A 21,361-nucleotide genomic window follows, 5' to 3' on the forward strand; every position below is an offset into this window, starting at 1 on the left:
TAAAGCTGTGGTTCTCCGTAAGCCAGATATGTAGATGTATCACATGCAGCAAAAGCACGGTCAAGTCTTTGTGGTTTTGTTCCATGCATTTCTGGATTAATCAGGGTTAACAACAGTCCATAAAGGGAGTCATTTTACCGTAGTCATCAATAAGCTTGGAAATCCCCCTTTAAAAATCCTTCAAATTTTCCAGTTTATGTTACTATAACGGGAGGAAATAAGTAAAACACAAACCATTGTCGCATTTGCTCTTTTATTGTTTTGGAAAAAGAGTCTTTTGCACATTGCACAGGCTGATAATACGTCTGTCGTCAAGCATCTCCCAGAATAATGGTATTTGCACAAGTGATGGTGGGCTTAGTAGAAAAACAATAATGAAATGGAAGGAAAATCTCTCCGATGACACAATCTCCATGTATGGACCTAAAACCAGGAGGAACGAGCATGGAAAATACATTCAGTGGATTTGTGTATTCCAAGAAAAGGTCCTAATAAAGCGTATCTGAAAATAAGATTATGATCACGTGAGGAATGGAAGGGACTGGAATATACTTATGGCTTCTTTTTTCTGGCCTGGGAATATATTTAATCAACTTATTAAAGCCAAAAGTATAAAACACATACAAAGAGAATATTGGCCCGTGAGCATCAGAAGTATTTGGTCTTCTCACGTTTCTTGGTCCAGGTGCAACTGAACCCAAAATAACGAGGTCCCTGTTCAATACTGCGTCATCCACAACAATTGCATCTTGGTACTTTGGTATTAAAAAAAATTATATAGCAAAAGATGCATCAAATCCCAGTGTAAACTCATCTTGGGTTTATTATATATTGCACTGAAAAGTTTAATTTTCCTTTAAAGTTAACATAAGCAGAGGTGCTCAGTTTGATTGATGTCGAACAGTCAATTTAGATAATTTTCTAGTGAGCGTAGGTGAGCTTGAAGGCGCTAATCTAAAGCTGACTAGGTTGCTGAATCGGACCAGATTCAGTGCACTTGTGCTCCTCCGATTTTGCAGAGACAAAGCTACGCTACTTCTGCATGAAGCATCTGGGAGTACAAGAGTCTGGGCAAGCTGCTCAGCCATGCTGCTTGTCTTCAGGAGCGCACCACCCACCCTCCGGCAAGCAGGAAGCCGAGAGGCAAAGGAGCAGTGTACTCCTGAAGACAGAAGTCAAGAGAAACCCTGTGACTGACTCTAGAAGAGGCTTTCTGCAATAGAACAGATTGCTTGTTGTGTAATCAAAGCATGAACCCTAGATGTATGACAAAACCATTCTGGGCCTCCCAACCTTCCATGTGATATTTATATTGCTGGTGTATCTTTACCCCCATGGCACTAAGGACTTGTCATGACTGCCACCTCTGCACCTCCAACAGTTATAAGATTTGATATTCCCAAGCCTAACTGGAAGAAAAGTATCTGGAAACCGCCTAGAATTCCGGCTGACAGATGTGTTTCATCGATGGCCCAATGTCGTGGTTGCCAAACTATATTTCTGTAGAGTAAAACTTTCAGTAGACCCTGATTCCAGAAGGAGCATTTCCTAACAGAAGACATTCAATATCTTGTCATAAAAATCAATCATTCTGAATAGAAAAATCTAGGAGCTTCCCCAAAATCACTTGACAGAGAGAAGAATATGATAGGCCTTAAGTGGTGGTTGCCAACTTGTGGCTCATAGTTAAAGGCTACTAGAGCACGGTGAGAAGTGTTGTTTCACAAAAACTGGAGAGATATAGAATGAAGATCACGAAAAGTGTTTGTCCCTAGAATTATAATAATCATTTATCCACGGTATAGAAGGGAAACATATGATATCTGGGGTCCAAAAGCTAAGACCCACCAATGAGAAAGTGGGCCCAAAGTCCCTTGTGTGAACAGAGTGGTAGTGATCATAAAGAGCCTGCATAGTGGCTAGTGGGAGGCTTTGATATTTGTCATTGGGTTTATGGGGTTCATAGGTTCATAGAGGAAAGGTCTTTATACAATAGCCCCAGACTAAATATTCCCCCTGTAAATCTGATTTGATTTTCTGGCCTTGGTTATACATATATAATCAGTTATGGAAGGTAGAATGTTCTTTCAATGTTCTTGAGTGGGTAATAAAGGTATATTTGGCATGACAACCTGGAAGAAGACTGCTTTTAGCCACAAACTGGGCTAATAGTTAAAGGCAACCCTAGTTTCATCCACTCTTTCTTGGTTCATTATTATGATTGAATGCAACATTAAGTAATCACCAACGATGAGTAGTTGGAAAGCCTCTGTAGACCATGGCTACTGGTCATATGTAGTTGGAAAGCCTCTGTAGACCATGGCTACTGGTCATCTGTGAGACACACAAGGCACTGCTTAATACGGTCAGAGTGTAAAGGTGTGACTAGTGATATAAATAAAGTGATTGCGATATAAAGTGATCTCAGGTCATCGGCCATACAGAGAAGAACACAAAAAGTTCCTTTCCATCTACTCAACTCTTTACACCCAACTCTTGACCCAGACGGATTGACGTCAATGAATATGACGTCTCTGGTTCCGACTGTGGCCGTTATATTAAGCGGGTGTCAAGGAAAGCTTTGGCATTCATTAAAAATTACATATTTTCTATAAACAAGGACTTTTTGACATTTGTACAAATGTATAAAATATTTTACAGATCTTAGTTACATTTTTTGGAGATTCGAGAGGAAGACTAAGGAATTTGTGCTTCATTCAAAAATTCTCAACTTCAACATTTATATTCAGTTTCAAAAACATTGTCCAAAATCTGACACTTCCCAGTGATCCAAAGGAGTTCTGTTCCAACTTGGGCAGCATATTCCCAGATCTATTACAGAACAGTAGTGGTTCTAGATTTGGTCAGAGAAGTCTACATCCCGGTACAGTAATAAAGGCACTGCCTTACAGTTTTTCGATACTCTCACAAGTCTCTGGAGCACACATCACACAACTCATCTGCAAGAAACCAGCAAAGATTCAAGTAAAAAAACTCCATCTGTGATGTTGAAGATATTTTTTTTAAGGCATCGTTGAACATATGTTCCTTGAGTGGTTGGTACAGCGCAACTCAGATGCAACGCGGCAAAGTGGCGATGCAGATACATTCAATCTTTGGCCCTCCACATAGCAGTCTCACAACAGTTGGTTTGTTTTCATGCTTCCGATGTCTTGTTTGTTAATTTTTCTGTGTCATCTGTTACATCCTCCTGTGGCGGTCTTTTCCGGTCGAAGAATCCACACTTTAAAAAAAATAGCAAACAAATGTTAGCATGAAGTTTAGTACATTTTTTAGCTTTAGCTATTATGCTTTTTGGATGTATGAACTAACAATACGTCTCAATGCACAAAACATAGCCCATATGGAGGTCATAGAGTCGTGACGTGTTCAATGACGTGATCATGTGGTGAGGAGAAACGGAAGACTCTTTCAGAGTTGGATTCCCGGTAGAAATGAGTGGACCCGTGGAGGATCGGTTTGGCAGTTTCAGCCGGACTTTGGAAAAAATTCCGTTTGGGACCTGGACTTGACCTGAACCCGAATAGAAGTAACTAATAAGGCAGTTCAGGCACACTACATCAGATCACGCTGTTGTTAGCCCCAGTATGAGCTGTTCAAAGACTGCAAGGAGCTTGCACTGGGCCAAGTACCGAGCGTACCCAAGCACAGCGATGCTCGCAAGAGTGGTCAGCATACAAAAAACACCCGAACTCTGTTTTTTATGTAAAGTCTGTGTTTGGTACGAACTCCGAGCACTAAACCTTGCGTTTGCTCATCTCTAATCCCCGGCAATGATACAAATATCACATCATGTAAATGAATGATATATGTTCTTAGAAGGAACATGTGTTTATATAGAAACATAAGTCAGACATATTATTTTGTCCAGGATAGAGAATGTAGAAATATCAACTTTTTTCGCCTTAAATTCCATAAATCATTACAAAGAAGTTTTGGGAGTGAATTGGTCACTTCCTGCAACAAGGTCAACATCATCTTCTAATGATGTCGTAATTTTAATGGTGTGATTGACTATCCCTCTTACAGTATAAATGGGTGAATTCTAAGATGTGTTCTACCCATAAGTATTTATGAATTATTTCACCTGAGGAATTCCCTAATATGAGGATATTGGGGGTCCTCTGCTTGATTTTTGGCAAGTCACTGAGGCAGGCAATAGGTAAAGGATGGCTATGAACAAAAATGTCTCTAAACCTAATGAATTTTGAAAAAAAAAGTTCAGGAAGTGTCCAGGGGTCGGATACCTATCCATATGATATATAAGGCATACAACCATCGAGATCCTGAATACTGCCTCAAGAATGGGGGCGCCAGCCAACTTACTGTCGAGGCAGATGTCGATTTCAGTCTGCCGATCACTTTTTTCTCCTGGAGATAAGTTACCACCAGAGATATCTGTTGGTGGCTTTCTCAAAAACACAAGAGCACTCGGACGAAAGAGCAGTCCGGTATATGGAAGAACCGGCCAAAATGGCTGTCGGCTGAATGATCGTCCAAAGCATCGTTCGGCTGACGACTGTCTAATGTGTATGAGGACCTTTTAGTTTGCACTAAGAATTAGACAGTTTTAACAAAAATGCTAACATTTTCCTGAAAAAATTATAAAAATAGGATAATGATAGTATAGATGAGAAACAATGAAAAACAAATCTCTATAAAACAAACAAAAAACCCCACCAATTCTATAGCCAAGAAATTAAAAATGGCTTCAAGACGCACATTTCCTGTCTACCTGTTTTAACAATAATATCTCTTTTTCCCCCCGAAGCTGATGGATGTAGCAGGCGGTAACCCCAGGGCCCCGGCCGAGCATTGGCTGCACGGCTATACTACTAGAACGTTGTAAACTCATTATAAAAGAGGAGCATTCCTGGAGAAATATGTTTTTTCTTTAATCCCCAACTGCCTGTAAACTACACATCGTTGCTATTTGCAGTAGAAAAAATCATGTATTTTATTACAGAAAGCAAAGAGGCACAATGGCTACGGTTACCTCTATAGTTTGCAGCACTAGTTTGGCGAATAACCAAAGGATGGAAGTTGGAAATTGACTTTATAGTAGTCTAGAGGATTAATTGTTCTTAAAGGGTTTTTGGACAGAAATGCACCCCCTCTCTCCAACCATAAAGACATCCAAGTATCCATCGAGGCACATTGCACAAATCCATCATAATCCAGTCTATCTAAGCAGTTTTTTCCCCCATTTTTTTGCTTTAGTAATCCCAATTTTGGAACAAGAAAGTTTTGAGCAGCTTTATGTTGAGAGGGTGGTGACCATGACCTGGATCTTGATGAAGATGTGTAGCTTGCACCGCCATGGACTGCTTGATGCGGTAATTACTGTTTCGGGCTGAATCTGGTGGATTTCTTTCGGTTGAGGCACCAAAAGTCTAAGGGGTAATTTGTACGTTGCGACATCGCTACTGTGATATCGTCGGGGTCAAATTGAAAGTGATGCACATCCGGCGCCGGTAACGACGTCGCAACATGTAAAGCCTAGAAGCACCGATAAATGATCGCAAAAGCGTCGAAAATCGTGATCTGTGTAGCGTCGGTCATTTCCATAATTTCGCTGCAGCGACAGGTACGATGTTGTTCCTCGTTCCTGCGGCAGCACACATCGCTGTGTATGAAGCCGCAGGAGCGAGGAACATCTCCTACCTGCGTCCCGCCTGCAATGAGGAAGGAAGAGGGTGGGCGGGATGTTTACGTCCTGCTCATCTCCGCCCCTCCGCTTCTATTGGCCGCCTGCCGTGTGACGTCGCTGTGACGCCGCACGACCCGCCCCCTTAGGAAGGAGGCGGGTCGCCGGCCAGAGCGACGTCGCAGGGCAGATAAGTGCGTGTGAAGCTGCCGTAGCGATAATGTTCGCTACGGCAGCTATCACAAGATATCGCAGCTGCGACGGGGGTGGGGACTATCGCGCTCAGCATCGCTACAATCGGCTAGCGATGTCGCAGCGTGCAAAGTACCCCTAAGTGAAAATGTAAACAGGATTGCAGCCTCTTGATTTGCTTCTTTGTATAGGACGCGGATTGTCAACGGATGCAGCACAGATTTATATATCAGATCTGACACTGAATTATGAACGTGTCCTACAAAAAACGCTTATGACTTGACTTCAGGTGGTGACAACCACTTTTCCACAGCTAATATATGTAATTATAACTCTGTGTGCTATCTGTCATCTTCTCTGTCCTGTGTCAGGTATTTTACTTAAGAATCAGATTGTTCAAACTTAGGAGTCGTCATTTTAATCCATTATTTCTCATTATCAAGTCTTCACATGGGACAACACTGAAAATCTACCCTGTGATACAATGTACAGTGTCAGTCTGTAGCTTGTATAACAGTGTAAATTTTAGGCCCTCTAAATAAATCAGCCATTAATGTCTAAACTGTTGGCAACAAAAGTGAGTACACTCCGAAGTGAAAAATGCCCAAATTGTTCCCAAAGTGTCAATATTTTCTGTGGCTGCCATTATTTTCCAGCACTGCCTTTACTCTGTTGGGCATGGAGGTCACTGAAGCTTCACAGGAGCCACTGGAATTCTCTTCCATCCTCCATGATGACATGATGGAGCAGGTGGATGTTAGAGACCCTGCACTCCTCCACCTTCCGTTTTAGGAAGCCCCACAGATGCTCAATAGGGTTTAGATCTGGAGATGCTTAGCCAGTGCAACATCTTTACCCTCAGTTTTTTTTAGACAGGCAGTGGTTGTCTCGGAGGCATGTTTTGGGGTTGTTATCATGTTGGAATATGAAGGGAGGAGATCATGCTCTGCTTCAGTATGTCACAGTACAATAAACTGTAGCTCCCCACAGCCAGCAGCACTCATGCAGCCCCAAACCATGACCCTCCCTCCACCATGCCTGACTGTAGGCAAGACACACTTGACTTTGCCCTCCTCACCTGGTTACCACCACACACACTGACACCATATGAACAATTTAATTTTATCTTGGTTTCATCAGACCACAAGACGGTTCCAGTAATCCATGTCCTTAGTCTGCTTGTCTTCAGCACACTGTGCGTCTTTCTTGTACATTATCTTTGGAAGAGGTTTCCATCTAGGACGACAACATGCCGCACATACGATGGGGGCAGGTACGATCGCATATGATATTGTATGCGAAATCGTAACATGTAAAGCAGGCTTTAGACTTTTTAATCAATAGGAGGTAGATGTGGAGTACCCAGTCTCGACCACTATCAGAGGATGGAGTAGCTCCAGAACTAAGCATTTCCGGTTGGCTGCTACCGCCCCCGACATCGAGAACAGCTGATCGGCGGGGGTGTCGGGTATTGGACCCCATACGATGGGGGCGGTTACAATCGCATACGATATCGTATGCTTAATCGTAACGTGTAAAGCAGGCTTTAGAATTGTTGACCACATTTTTGTTTTTTTCTCTTTCTATATATGTCCTCAAAAACTCTGGACATTTCCAAGCATTGCATTGAAGTTTTCTGATGTAAATGGGGAATTCCACTGTCTCATGCAGAAATGCAGAGCGAGCATCTCTGTCACTCAGAAGCAACCTGGCAATCAAGTGATTGTTAATTGTATTTTGAGTGCAATATATCCTAAAGGGGGAGAAGACAGAAGTTGTATTGAACCACTTCTGTCTTCTCATGACAGCCGAGCTCTTAGCCTGCACATGTCTTATTGCAGTGGTGAAGGGTTTAAACTAGCCAGTACAGTTATACGGTATCACAAGGTTCTAAATTGGGTATTTGACTGGATATCTTTGGCTGGGCGCAAAGCAATGTGAACTGAGCCTGAGAAATGCTGCTTTCATGGTTCCAATGCTTTAAAACGATAAAGCTGAAAAGACAAAAGGCGCAAAAGTGGCGTCTTATCCTGGTAGGAACCAGTATAAGGGGTTGCAGGGAATCACTCACCTGGGTAAGTTGTGCAAGTCACAACTCCTATAATGTGTTTGTTAGCGTAAAATACGGTTGCTGCAGACCCACGAGGTAAAATGTCAATCAGTAGATGAGAAGAAATGGGTTGTCATTCCGCGCTGCCGGATGGATTCAGGATAGAAGAGGATATATTCAGCAGATTTAATTGTTCTAGTTCTATGCGTTTCGGAGCATGCGAGCTTCGAAACATGTAGAACTAGAACAATAAAATCTGCTAAATATACTATTTGCTATCCTCAATCCATCCGGCAGTGTGGACAACCCACTTCTTCTCTTACACTGGTTGATGGCTCCAATGTTTGTCGGCTTTGATCATTTTTACTAAATCTGAACTGATCTTTCCCGATGTTCAAGTTAAGACGTCAAATGTGAAATAATGCCAAATAACGAATAAATAAATAAAATAAATAATAATAATAAATAAAAAATGCCAAATAAATAATTCCAAAAATAAGACAATAAACCATTAATTACCTTCCACATGACTACAGTAAGTATGGCTAAAACCAACAGCCCCAGTAGAATGGCCAGTATGATGACCCAAAGAGGGATGTAGAATGGTATGTTTGGCGTTGTCCAAATCACTGATGTCTTTATCTGCAAGAAACAAGAAAAAAAAAATCTAAGTCATCGATGTTCACATATCACTTAGTCTTAACTTAAACAGGAAAACTGGAGGAGTGCAAGTTATAAAGAACAATCCCATAGAACATGATTCGTAAAGTACTTTCCCACTGAGATCTGTAATCTATACTGGATTTTGGAGCAAGTTACAAAACCCCTGAATCATGCAAACATAATTATATACAGTGATAAATGGGCAGAACTTCCTTTATGGGAGTAGAATAAGAACTCTTAAGCCCGTGCTCAGCTCTTTAGGAAACCATAAATTTTTCATATCTGATGGCTGAAAGGTTAAATATACATTTTAGTGCACTTGAATAAAAAATAAATTTACATTACTGCCATGTGGGAAAAAAAATAAAACAAAAAAGTAAATCAGAACTTTTAAATCTTGCCTCTAAGATGACATTTGGGTTTTTTGGCTCACTGCTGATGCTCCACTGTTTTTGTACTACTGTTTCCTTTATATAAACACACTTTATGGGAAATTACACATATGCACGTGTGGCACCCTTGGGCTTCAGACGCCACAGGGTATTACACCACTTTTCAGGGGTAATATCTATCCTGGGTCAGGAGGGGGTAAACCTGCCTTCACAAAACACACATATAAAATAGCAGGTGCTTACTCACAGGGGGTTGGACTAGGGCAGACCGGGGAGCCAGCCATCACAAAGCATGGGATTTTCCCAGTCACTAGGACAACCACTGGGGGCGGGCACCACATGGGGTAGACGTAGGCGAAACTATCACACTTTAGAGAGAACCTTCCTGGGCACAGTTTGGGATAACACCTAGCACTGACAACTGGAGTTAGTGTTTCTCTCTCTTCGTGGGCCCGTGGCTTGGAGCAGGAGGCTCAGCCTGGGTTTCGGACAGCAGCTGAGGGACACTTCACTAACAGACTTTCACGGGCACCGGCGGTGACCGCTGACAGATCCGGGATTGACTGGAGCCCTTCATGGCAGAGGACAGCACTACGGGGCAGCGATTAAACAACCTGTGAGTAAAACCACTAGAAACCGCAGCCCCTGCCTCTGCCTCTCCTTTAACCAGCACCAATGCCCAGTGCTGCGGCGCCAGTGGGGACTACCACCCTCGTCCTCCGCCATCCTCCCCGGGGTAATCCCGCTCCGCCTGTGGGGAGCGACACCATCCCGGCTGCATTTAACATCTGCCCCGGTGAGAGACCCTGCAGCGGTGGCCCCCATCGCTGGCTGCATACCACAGGTGGCATCACGATCAACCTTAAAAGACTTTCCTAAACCTCCATCTACTACCTCCATCCTCCCTGCCACCCTCCAATCCTCCTTCCTGTACTTCTCGGGGTAACGGAACCGGGCCAGGCCAACCCGTGATGACGCAGAGGATTTGCACCCCCAGCCTGAATAGGTTAAAACACCTTCCCCGTGGGGCGCTACACATGAAGTGTAGACCCTAAATCATTTCTTATTGCCAGAAACCAAAAACACAATGTCAACTGACAATGTGATATGCCGGGGTAATACAGCTCGAGTGGAAAGTGGTTTTTTGGTCACATGAATTAAGATATGTGTAAGGATCCTATCTGATTCGAAACGCGTCATCTGCTCTGGTTTTAAACAAAGTTTGATCCATGGAGTTTTAATCATGTGAAATAAAGCTTCAAATTTTAGCGTTTGGGACTGCTGGATTTTTCTTTCGAATCTATAGCTTTTCGTGGAAAAAAAAAGGAACAAGATTTGATGACTTTTGGATCTTAAATAGGAGAGGACCTGTTTCCGAGGTAAAAGTGATCATTTTTTGCTCTTATTTTATTCCCTCTCTTCCCCTGAGTATTCATTTTTTGTATTTCTTAAATCCGCCATGTGGTTCCAGAGATATGGGCCTTTTTTTGGCTAATTATTATGGTTTTTACTAAAGGGGTGTGACTTACAGAATTCACTGGGTCATGTCTTAAGTTGCTCTGTATAATTACCATAATTTACCATTTCATAAATATGATGGTATATCACTAGGAGGTCCCCTAATCCTGAGCCTGAGAATCCTGCCAGCGGCCCCTGGTAACCGATTTTTCAGGGAACTGGAGGAAGCCCCATTCTATTGACCACTCTTCTACTGGCCACTGTGCAGGGAAAGAAACAGTGAAGGTCACATAGATGTGCACCAGCGCCACCTCCTCTTTATTCTCAGGTGATGCCATCACTTTATGCTAGGTGGGGGTTCAGCTTCTCTTATCCCCTCTAGAGTTGAGCAAAATGATTCACAGGACCCTGGGTCAGTGTCCATATTGGTACTCCGTGGCAGGACAGTGGGAATGTCTTGAGAGGGCACTCGAATATAGGCATCTGAATACTATGCTCCTGTGACTTCCTAAGATGTGGTGTGCTGGGGCAATAAGGCTGCTTTCACACATCCGGTTTTAGCAGTGCGGCTAAATCCGGCTCTAAAACCTATGCAACGGATGCGGCTAAAAAAACGCATCCTTTGCATAAGTTTTTACATGCGGCAAGTCCGGTTTTTGGCGGTTGCGGCACGCTACTGAGCATGCGCAGTGCAAAAAAACACATGCGGTGGCCGGATGCGTTTTTTGCCGCATCGCGCTGCATCCAGCATCCATAGGCATGCATTGGAAAAAGCGCCGCATCGGTCGGATGCGGCGTGATGCGTTTTTTTTTGACGGACAAAAAAAGGTGCCAGGCAACGTTCCATCCGGCCGCCGCATGGGCTAAATATGCCGCTTCCGGCAAAAACCTGACCGAACGCAAGGCCATGCGGCACAATCCGGCACTAATGAAAGTCTATGCGGAAAAAACGCAACCGGCGGCAAAAAAAAAACGGTTGCGTTTTTTCTGCAAAGAGCCGGATTGTGCCGCATAGCAAAAACCGGATGTGTGAAAGAAGCCTTAGAGGCACTTAGGATGCTGGCAATCATGGGCTGCCTATGGAAGTTCATATTGGTCTAGTACAGCCCCTACTGAGTACTGATGTGGATGCTGAACCAGAGTCTTGGAAACCTTTTTGCTCATCTCTAATCCCCATAGATCGTAAATAGGGATGATCGAATATCACAAATATTCGGCAATATTTGGGTTCACGAATATTCGACAAATAGGTCGCCGCTATGCGAATACTCGATGCGCAATGTAAGTCTATTTGAAGCTAGAATAGTTGCTATTTGGCAACTATTTGGGTTTCCCATAGACTTACATTGCGCATCGAATATTCGCAAATAGTCGAATAGCGCCGAATATAGGCGTAGCCGAATATTTGAGGTATTCGATCATCCATAATCGTAAAGTAATGGCATATCCCAGCAATGCACCATCACTTTATAATTTGGGAGTAAAACTTTGATGACCTTTCTTTGATAAGCAATCAATATTAGATCATTGCAATAGGTTGACCATCGAGAGCTCCAAAATCGGTCAAGTTCTCCTTCATCCCTCTCTCTGGTTTGCTGTGACTGCTCGCTACTCTGTGATGCTGTGTGAAGCGAGTGGGCACTTCAGACAGAAGAGAGTGATGAGAGCGCACTCACATTGACACTGTGTGTGTGAGGGCCACGTCAGCTCCTGAAAAGCCAGTGCCGACATTTCAAAATACCAAAATTGCAGGTACCAGGCACGGCTATACTGTCCCCAGTGCCTGTGTAAACAATGACATGGCCTTTGATTGTGCTGATCAATACGTTCCTAAATCTTACCCAAAAAAGACTAGTGTTAATGTTTTGCTCCCAAAAAACCCTTTTGATGACCAAAGTCAGACACCTGCAGAACTCTACCTTAGTGAGGCATCAATGAAATTTAGATTGGAGATAGTACAGTGGCATTATTTGCCACCAAACACATTTGATAGGTGGTGGATTCAGTGCTCAAACACCGACTGTGAACTTCTTATACCGTATTTTTCTAAAAATAGGACACGGTCTTATACTTTTTTTGCCCCGAAAAAAGCACTAGATCTTATTTTCAGGGTAGGTCTTATTCTTGGAGAAACATGGTTGGGGGTACATTTACCCACCCAAAAAAGCAGACCCCCCCTTCCCAACAGGCTCATACTTATCAGACCCTGGATGTCTGCGTGGCTCTCAGGTCCTCCTGTGATCTTTGGCGGGCACTCTATTCTGCATCCTACACTTTACATCAGATCACACACACAGTCACCACATCCGGCAATACTGATTGCTACCGGTCAGCAGAGAAAGATGGGACGCAGTGCAGTGGAACGCATGGAGGACCCAGCGGTGGAACGTATCGATGCGTTCCACCGCACTGCTTCTGAGGATTCTCTGCCGGTCAGAAGAAATGAGTATCGCTGGATGAGTGTGTGTGTGCAATTTGATGTGGGTGTGCGAGCTGATGTGTGTGGGTGTGCAATCTGATGTGTGTGGGTATGCGAGCTGATGTGTGTGGGTGTGCGAGCTGATGTGTGTGGGTGTGCGAGCTGATGTGTGTGGGTATGCGAGCTGATGTGTGTGGGTGTGCGATCAACTGCCTGGTGAGTATGATTGCGGGGTGTCCGCGGTCTATAATGCAGTGTGCTGCAGTATTCTTTAACTTTTTAAGCTGCATGGACACTTCATTATTGAACCAAGATTAGGGCTCATTTTCGGGGTAGGGCTTATATTCAAGCCATCCTCCAAAAATGCTAAAAATCCCTGCTAGGACTTATTTTTGGGGGAGGTCTTATTTTTGGAAAAACACGGCATCTATTATTTAAATATTTCTATTCAGGATTGATGTTGTAGCAGAGCTAAAATATAGACCCCCATCTTGCTAAGGTGGGTTGTCCTGGAAAAGTGCATATCTGTTGGTTCTGGCTTCCTATCAGTCCTATCCACTAGAACAGAACAGGAATATCAGGCACAGCCCATAAATGATACTGCTCGTGTCGCGGGCGGGGAGGAGGGTGTCAGCACACTACACTCACCCCTTCTGCTCGGGTCCGGCGGCTGCTGCTCAGTGGTGGCTCGAGCGGTGGGCCGGATCCCGGGGGGTTTCTCGAGCGGCACTCCTCGCCCGTGAGTGAAAGGGGGTTATTGGGTGAGGGGATTGTTTATTGTCCGTGACGCCACCCACGGTTGTGGTGATTTCACCACCGCTGCTCAATACGGGGGTCCCGGGGATGGTGATGCGGAGCAGCCAGGTGTTGTGTTGCCCCTCCGTGGGTAGGGGTTGGTGATCCCGGGGCCCGGTGATGGCTTGGGAGGTGCAGGGCCTGGTGGGCGCAGGGACGCTGGGGCAGCGCTGTGCCTTGCGGCACTGTGGTACTTACTCAGCCTGAGACGTTGACACAGTTTTTACGGTAAACCAAACGGCTGGTAAGACGGTCCCACGGACGGCTGCGATTGCTCTCCCAGTAGGTGACGGTGATGTCCCTCTTCCTTGCACCTTTGTGTACTTGTTGGTTGCGATGGGTCCCCACCGGTAACCCGCTCCCCGGCTTCAAGCTGGGCCGGAGGAGCTCTACTCTTTGCCCGCAGGCGCTGGCCCTCAGAAACTGGTGCCCTGGCGGTGGCGGTGTCTCTGTTGTACAGGTTGGGCTGTTGCCTTCAATCGGGACTTGGTTGTTGGGGGATCTACGTCCCCTTCACTGACGGATTCGGTAAATTTGGCGACTCCTAGCCTTGCCGGGGTCCGAGAGGCCCCTGCCCTGGTGCTGACTGTCCTTCGGAACACTGCTCCAGACCACCGGGCACACAGCCTACGGGGTCCTTCCAGGAACTTCCAAACGGTCCCCCTCCAGACAGTCAACGCCGTTGCTGACCTTGCTGACCTGTCCTGCACACAGCTGGACTACTTCAGGCTTTTCTCTCTCTGTCACCACTCTTGCTTTCCTCCTTTACTACTTTTCTTTCCTCACTTTCACTTAGCTGTTTACTTTAGCCCTGGCTGGGCTACTCCTCCACTCCTTCCACTTCCTCCTCCCTGACTAGACTCCTACTCAAGACTGCCTGGTACTTCCCGCCTCCAGAGCTGTGATCTCCTCGGTGGGCGGAGCCAACCGCCTGGCCCACCCCCTGGTGTGAATCATCAGCCTCTGGAGGAAGGCAACAAGGATTTTTGGTTACCTTTGGTGTTCCTACCTGGGATGTAGGGTGTGGTGGTGTGTGACCTGTGTCCCCTGGCTTGCCCAGGGCGACACACTCGGTCTCAGTGTAATCATACTTGCTATATTTCGGGTTACTGGTCTCAGCAGAATCATGTGCCATTGACATGGAAATGTGCTGCACAGATGGTCAGGGTCATGTGCTTCCCATATGGAAAAGTTATCATAAAGCATCGGGCCAGGAGGCAAGTGGACAAAGAGGTCCTCACAGCATGAGGTTGAGAACCTACAAGAGACTAAAGAAAATATCCAAAGTGTCATAAAAGGTGGAAACGAGGAAGAATAGTGAGTGCAGGACACCTTTCCCTGGACGCCGCATGGTTTCTGCCCTTCCTTCATGGAAGGAAACCTCTGCTTCCTCTAACACGAATTGTTAGTGTGGTGGTTTGTGACCTGTGTCCCCTGGCTTGCCCAGGGCGACACATTCCCCCTTAGCAAAATGCAGACCGTCCGCGGGCTGCCGTCCTACATCGATTTTATTTTTCTGCAAAAGATAACATGGTAAATCAACAAAAATACATTTTTAATAACTCTTCCCTTAACGGGAGGCACATTCACTTTAACGTTGCATAACGGTTTACGGTTACGGTTTCCGCTCTCTCCCACCCAAGCAACCTGGCCCTGATGCTGCCCCTAAAGCCCAGGCAGCACCCCTTGACCCACAGTCCAGCACACGGTACCCGAGCGGGATCTGTCCTTTCCCTCCAGAGGGTAGCCACCGGTTCCTTTGGTGGCTGGGCCCTAGCCTGCTCTGCTGAGGGCCCTCCCTCCAACCTGCCTCTCCGGAGGCGGCCTGCGGAAAACGGTAACGGTAAACAACATATTTACAAGTCACTAACGTCTGTGGTTGCCCTGCAAGTTCACGGGCTTGTCCATGGATAGTTCCCATGCAATACTTTTAAACGGTCCCCACGGGGACAACGGTGCCGGCTCCAGCCGGTTGCAATCACAAGGCAAATCAGGTAACTTCTTCGGTAATTTCACTTATCATTCTCTTTTCAAAACTTTTCAACAACAAAATGGTGGTCCCAACGGGGACTGGACAACGGTGCTCCGCTGCCCTACTCCAGGCCTTCAGCTTGGGCAGCTCCATCCCCCTCCACCAGCACGCCCAACATGCACCGACATGCTGGCGGAGACAGGGGTACCCGGTATCCATTTTCACCGGTACCCGGGGTATGACAAACCGCTGGAGCTCCTACGTCAGGAGGGTCACCGCCAGCTGCCGCAGCCTCCTGGCCTCCATCATCCAACACTTCAGATCCCTCGGCAGTAGCACGGAATAGCAGACCAGGCGAGTCTACACTGAGGCGCCCCATCAGCAACGGCAAGGGTGATGCATAGGCCGAGACTAGGCCGGGCCCCTCAGCCGCAGCGGCCGGTCTTGGTAGGACATAGGGACGTGGGTCACCAGTCGACTCTGCTACATCCATTTCCCCTCCGTACCTCGGGGCAGTTGTAATCAGCTCCTCTACCTCGTTGGTGCACTGCTCCATCATCTGGAGGATTTGTTCCTGCTGATGCTGGTGGAACTGAATTACCCGAGCCTTCATCCAGGCCACGGTTCCGGGCTCAGGGTCTGGCACAGTCTCTACTGGGACTTCAGGCACCACGCTGTTAAGGGGCCGCCGTTCCAGCGGTTCCCCCTGGTGTACTTCAGGGACGTCCCGGACGTCTGTAGCCGGCTGGTCCGCCGGAGCGGCTGGGCAGGGTATCGCTACCGGTTGGGCAGGTAGCGGGCCTAATGGTGGGGCGGCAGCAGCTATTACGGGTAGCAGGGAGAGAGGTAGGGTGAGCGGAAGCCGGCCGGGCCCCTCAGCTCCAACGGCCGATCCCTCAGGAATACAGGGGCGTGGGTCGCTTACCCGCTCCTCCAAATCCTCTTCTGCCTCGCGTCTCCACATAGCAGCCACCACGTCCGCCATGTCGGTCTCCCACTCCTCCAGGAGGAGTTGCATATCAGCCTGCAGACGGTTACTCAGCGGGACAGTCCGGTCCCTCAACCACGTCGCCGTGCCGGGCGCGGGGGCTTCCTCGTTGGGAGTAGGGTGGTACATCTTGGCAATCGTGCCTTCCAGGAACCCAATACTGCTGCAGAGTCCTGGCGTCCCTGCTTCTATAGCTGCAGTTACATGCGTCCAGCCGCCATCGCGTCCCCCTTAGCTCTTTCCGGCCCCTCCTTTCTCGGGGTGGGGTTTTGGCCTTCGCGCCTCTACTACTCGAGAAGACGCTCGAGCGGGAACTTTTCGCGCCAAAGATGGCGACTTCTGAAATTTTCCTGCCGGATACCTCCGGTGGTAACAAGGCGCACCTCTACCTAATGGCAGAGCGGTAAGATCCTGTTTGTGACGCCAAGTTGTCGCGGGCGGGGAGGAGGGTGTCAGCACACTACACTCACCCCTTCTGCTCGGGTCCGGCGGCTGCTGCTCAGTGGTGGCTCGAGCGGTGGGCCGGATCCCGGGGGTTTCTCGAGCGGCACTCCTCGCCCGTGAGTGAAAGGGGGTTATTGGGTGAGGGGATTGTTTATTGTCCGTGACGCCACCCACGGTTGTGGTGATTTCACCACCGCTGCTCAATACGGGGGTCCCGGGGATGGTGATGCGGAGCAGCCAGGTGTTGTGTTGCCCCTCCGTGGGTAGGGGTAGGTGATCCCGGGGCCCGGTGATGGCTTGGGAGGTGCAGGGCCTGGTGGGCGCAGGGACGCGGGGTCAGCGCTGTGTCTTGCGGCACTGTGGTACTCACTCAGCCTGAGACGTTGACACAGTTTTTACGGTAAACCAAACGGCTGGTAAGACGGTCCCACGGACGGCTGCGATTGCTCTCCCAGTAGGTGACGGTGATGTCCCTCTTCCTTGCACCTTTGTGTACTTGTTGGTTGCGATGGGTCCCCACCGGTAACCCGCTCCCCGGCTTCAAGCTGGGCCGGAGGAGCTCTACTCTTTGCCCGCAGGCGCTGGCCCTCAGAAACTGGTGCCCTGGCGGTGGCGGTGTCTCTGTTGTACAGGTTGGGCTGTTGCCTTCAATCGGGACTTGGTTGTTGGGGGATCTACGTCCCTTTCACTGATGGATTCGGCAAATTTGGCGACTCCTAGCCTTGCCGGGGTTCGAGAGGCCCCTGCCCTGGTGCTGACTGTCCTTCGGAACACTGCTCCAGACCACCGGGCACACAGCCTACGGGGTCCTTCCAGGAACTTCCAAACGGTCCCCCTCCAGACAGTCACCGCCGTTGCTGACCTTGCTGACCTGTCCTGCACACAGCTGGACTACTTCAGGCTTTTCTCTCTCTGTCACCACTCTTGCTTTCCTCCTTTACTACTTTTCTTTCCTCACTTTCACTTAGCTGTTTACTTTAGCCCTGGCTGGGCTACTCCTCCACTCCTTCCACTTCCTCCTCCCTGACTAGACTCCTACTCAAGACTGCCTGGTACTTCCCGCCTCCAGAGCTGTGATCTCCTCGGTGGGCGGAGCCAACCGCCTGGCCCACCCCCTGGTGTGAATCATCAGCCTCTGGAGGAAGGCAACAAGGATTTTTGGTTAGCTTTGGTGTTCCTACCTGGGATGTAGGGTGTGGTGGTGTGTGACCTGTGTCCCCTGGCTTGCCCAGGGCGACACACTCGGTCTCAGTGTAATCATACTTGCTATATTTCGGGTTACTGGTCTCAGCAGAATCATGTGCCATTGACATGGAAATGTGCTGCACAGATGGTCAGGGTCATGTGCTTCCCATATGGAAAAGTTATCATAAAGCATCGGGCCAGGAGGCAAGTGGACAAAGAGGTCCTCACAGCATGAGGTTGAGAACCTACAAGAGACTAAAGAAAATATCCAAAGTGTCATAAAAGGTGGAAACGAGGAAGAATAGTGAGTGCAGGACACCTTTCCCTGGACGCCGCATGGTTTCTGCCCTTCCTTCATGGAAGGAAACCTCTGCTTCCTCTAACACGAATTTGCTCATAAATTCTGAACGGTTAATCTTCACAATCATACACTACAACAGATCTGCTGAGCAATTTGTCATACCAGACGTGAAGAAAATGGCTCCAAACCGTCTAGATGTCGGATGTGTCAGGAGCCGTGTAACCTAAGGGTCGTAGACCGTCGTTGGTAGTTGACCGTGATTTGTACATGGTTATATTAGTAAAGTCTTTGAAAAATGCATTTTTCTATGGGAACACTACACTTATCGCACAGAGCTTTAACTGCAGGTGAGGTTAGACATAAGTTAGGGACCCCGAAAATAGAGATTACCTTGGCGTGGTTTGGGGCTCTTTTGCATTGATCAATACAATGGCTAAACATCTCTTGTATTCCTATTATTCATAGCAGTTATGCATATTCCATTTTCAAGTTTTTTAAATTTTTCGGATAGTTCATTGTATTTTTCATTCTAGTATTCCCATAGCAGTTCTGCTTTTTATCATTCCCCTATACATTGTGACTTGTGTGCAACTCTTTACCTGATTGTATAGTTATATGTTTTTGAGTTTTGCACCTTGTTCACACCATTGGAGTTCCAGACGTACATTCTTTAATTAGATATAGGATGTGTCAGGAGCCGTATCACCTAAGGGTCATACAACGTCGTTGGTGGTTGACCGTTATTTGTACGTGGTTATATTAGTAAGGCTTATCTCTAGTAAGTCTTTGAAAAATGCATTTTTCTATGGGAACACTACACTTATTGTACAGAGCTTGGACATTGAGCACCATGGGGGCAATTTATTATTCCTTATGTTTCAAATTTTTGCACCTTTTTGATTATTTTTTTGCTTTGTGCCAATTTTCCTTTATTTTTCCCTTTCAGTCCAGTTCAGGTATCCGTCTGTGAAAGTGGACGACGTTTGCTGTAGGAACCAAGCAGGTGCGCACACACACGCTGTCAGTACTGGAGCACTCTCACCCCTCTCTCCTGTCTGTAGCGGCCACTCACTGTGTGAAAATGTGTGTAGCAGGCAGAGACAGCAAACAGGAGAAAGCGCTGAAAGTCCACCTACACTAGTTTGGCTCCTACAGTGTCAGTGTGGCCTTGCAGGGTTGGAGAATTAATTCAGGGAAGCTGTCAGTCAAGCTAAGGTGAGATGCACGACATGTTGATTGAGGTCGCAGAATGGTGCACTGAGCATTGGCCATGCCAAGAATTCATAGAATTATAGAATCATAGAATGGTAGAGTTGGAAGGGACCTCAAGGGCCATCGGGACCAACCCCTGCGAGTGCAGGTTTTCCTAAATCCCCCCAGCTATATGTTTATCCAGTTTCTGCTTGAAGATTTCCATTGATGGAGAGCTCACCACCTCCCATGGTTGCCTGTTCCACTCTCGGACTACCCTCACCACCTCCCGTGGTTGCCTGTTCCACTCTCTGACTACCCTCACCACCTCCCGTGGTTGCCTGTTCCACTCTCTGACTACCCTCACCACCTCCCGTGGTTGCCTGTTCCACTCTCTGACTACCCTCACCACCTCCCGTGGTTGCCTGTTCCACTCTCGGACTACCCTCACTGTCAGAAAGTTTTTTCTAATATCTAATCTGAATCTCCTTCCTAATCTAATCTAATTCACTTACTAGTCCTCATTTTCAGAGGGCTAGGACACCGTCAGGATTGTATAAGTACTTTAATGGAGTTTTGGGGCTCCCTCTTGACATCGTCTATCTTACCCTTTATCCATCATAACTCTGTTTTCTCTGTCTGAAGGTCTGACTCCCTCCACTTACAGGTTCTCATGTTGTTTAGAACCTGCGCCACATATCATACACCATACAAAATTCTGATTAACTTGGCACAAACAGGACAGATTCAAAGAACTATATTTATTTGCTGTCCAAAAATTATTATAACGTTTCGGTCATTGACTCTGGCCTTACACAGATTGCACTCGTGGGGAAAATCGTGTGGTTAAAGGAGGTGAATATCGTTCTGGCAGAAAAGCGTTATAAGCGATCATACCGCTTTTCCATTAGCGTGATATTCACAATTTCCCCAGTGCAATCTGTGTAAGGTCAGAGTCAATGACCGAAACGTTATAGTAATTTTTAGAGTCCAAATAAATACACGTTTTTTAAGCTCTCTTGTTTATTAAAATTCTTCTGATTTATTATAAGGGGCAGGACAGTACTAGTACTTAACCAATATTTTGGAGTGCCATGCTCTACACCCAGTGGATAAAATTATTAGAGATACATTAGTTACTTATTGAATCCTCCAATGCCGCTCCGGTGCTCCATCGTGATCTTTGTATGACTGGCCGGTGCAAAGAAGTTGTGCTGAAAAATGCCGAAGCCAATTTCACCAAGAACAGTGAAAAGCAATAAAACAGTGACAGTGCTGCTGTAAGAGGGTAGCTGAAACAATGTGCCAATATTGAGTGCTCCACTATTATTGTACATCAACATCGCCATCTGCCAGTGGGCCGGAATCGACAGGAAATGAACTGTAAGGAGTGCGTTTTCTCAAGGGAGTTAGAAGGGGACGCCGGGTCAGGTGACAACTATGGCGGAGTTAGAACATATGCCGGCAGCAAAGAGGAAGAGTTGGTGCCAAGACTACCAGGGTAGTAGATGTGAACACAGGAAAGCAGGCCCATGTCATCTATAGTGTAATCATCTGGAGGTGTACCAAGCCCAGAGAAGACCCGAGCCCCACCGTCACCAGAGGAACCGGTAGAACGAATACCGTCAGAGGAACTCAAAGAA

The 21,361-nt window shown here is 46.9% G+C and overlaps 1 protein-coding gene across 1 annotated transcript in view; it reads right to left on the reverse strand.

Annotated features, from left to right (window-relative positions):
- Window positions 1-243: 243 nt before the first annotated feature.
- The window catches only part of ITGA8 (integrin subunit alpha 8), a 287,198-nt gene continuing 266,080 nt past the window's right edge, over window positions 244-21,361 (reverse strand). Inside the window, exons 29-30 of the mRNA XM_075315623.1 lie at window positions 8,430-8,552; window positions 244-3,244 (exon numbers count right to left, since the gene is read on the reverse strand). Of these exons, the coding sequence (XP_075171738.1) occupies window positions 3,158-3,244; window positions 8,430-8,552 (210 nt within the window). The 3' untranslated portion in view covers window positions 244-3,157. The remainder of the gene's footprint in view (window positions 3,245-8,429; window positions 8,553-21,361) is intronic.

This window comes from Anomaloglossus baeobatrachus, chromosome 6, assembly GCF_048569485.1.
Source record: "Anomaloglossus baeobatrachus isolate aAnoBae1 chromosome 6, aAnoBae1.hap1, whole genome shotgun sequence".
Classification (NCBI taxonomy): Eukaryota; Metazoa; Chordata; class Amphibia; order Anura; family Aromobatidae; genus Anomaloglossus; species Anomaloglossus baeobatrachus.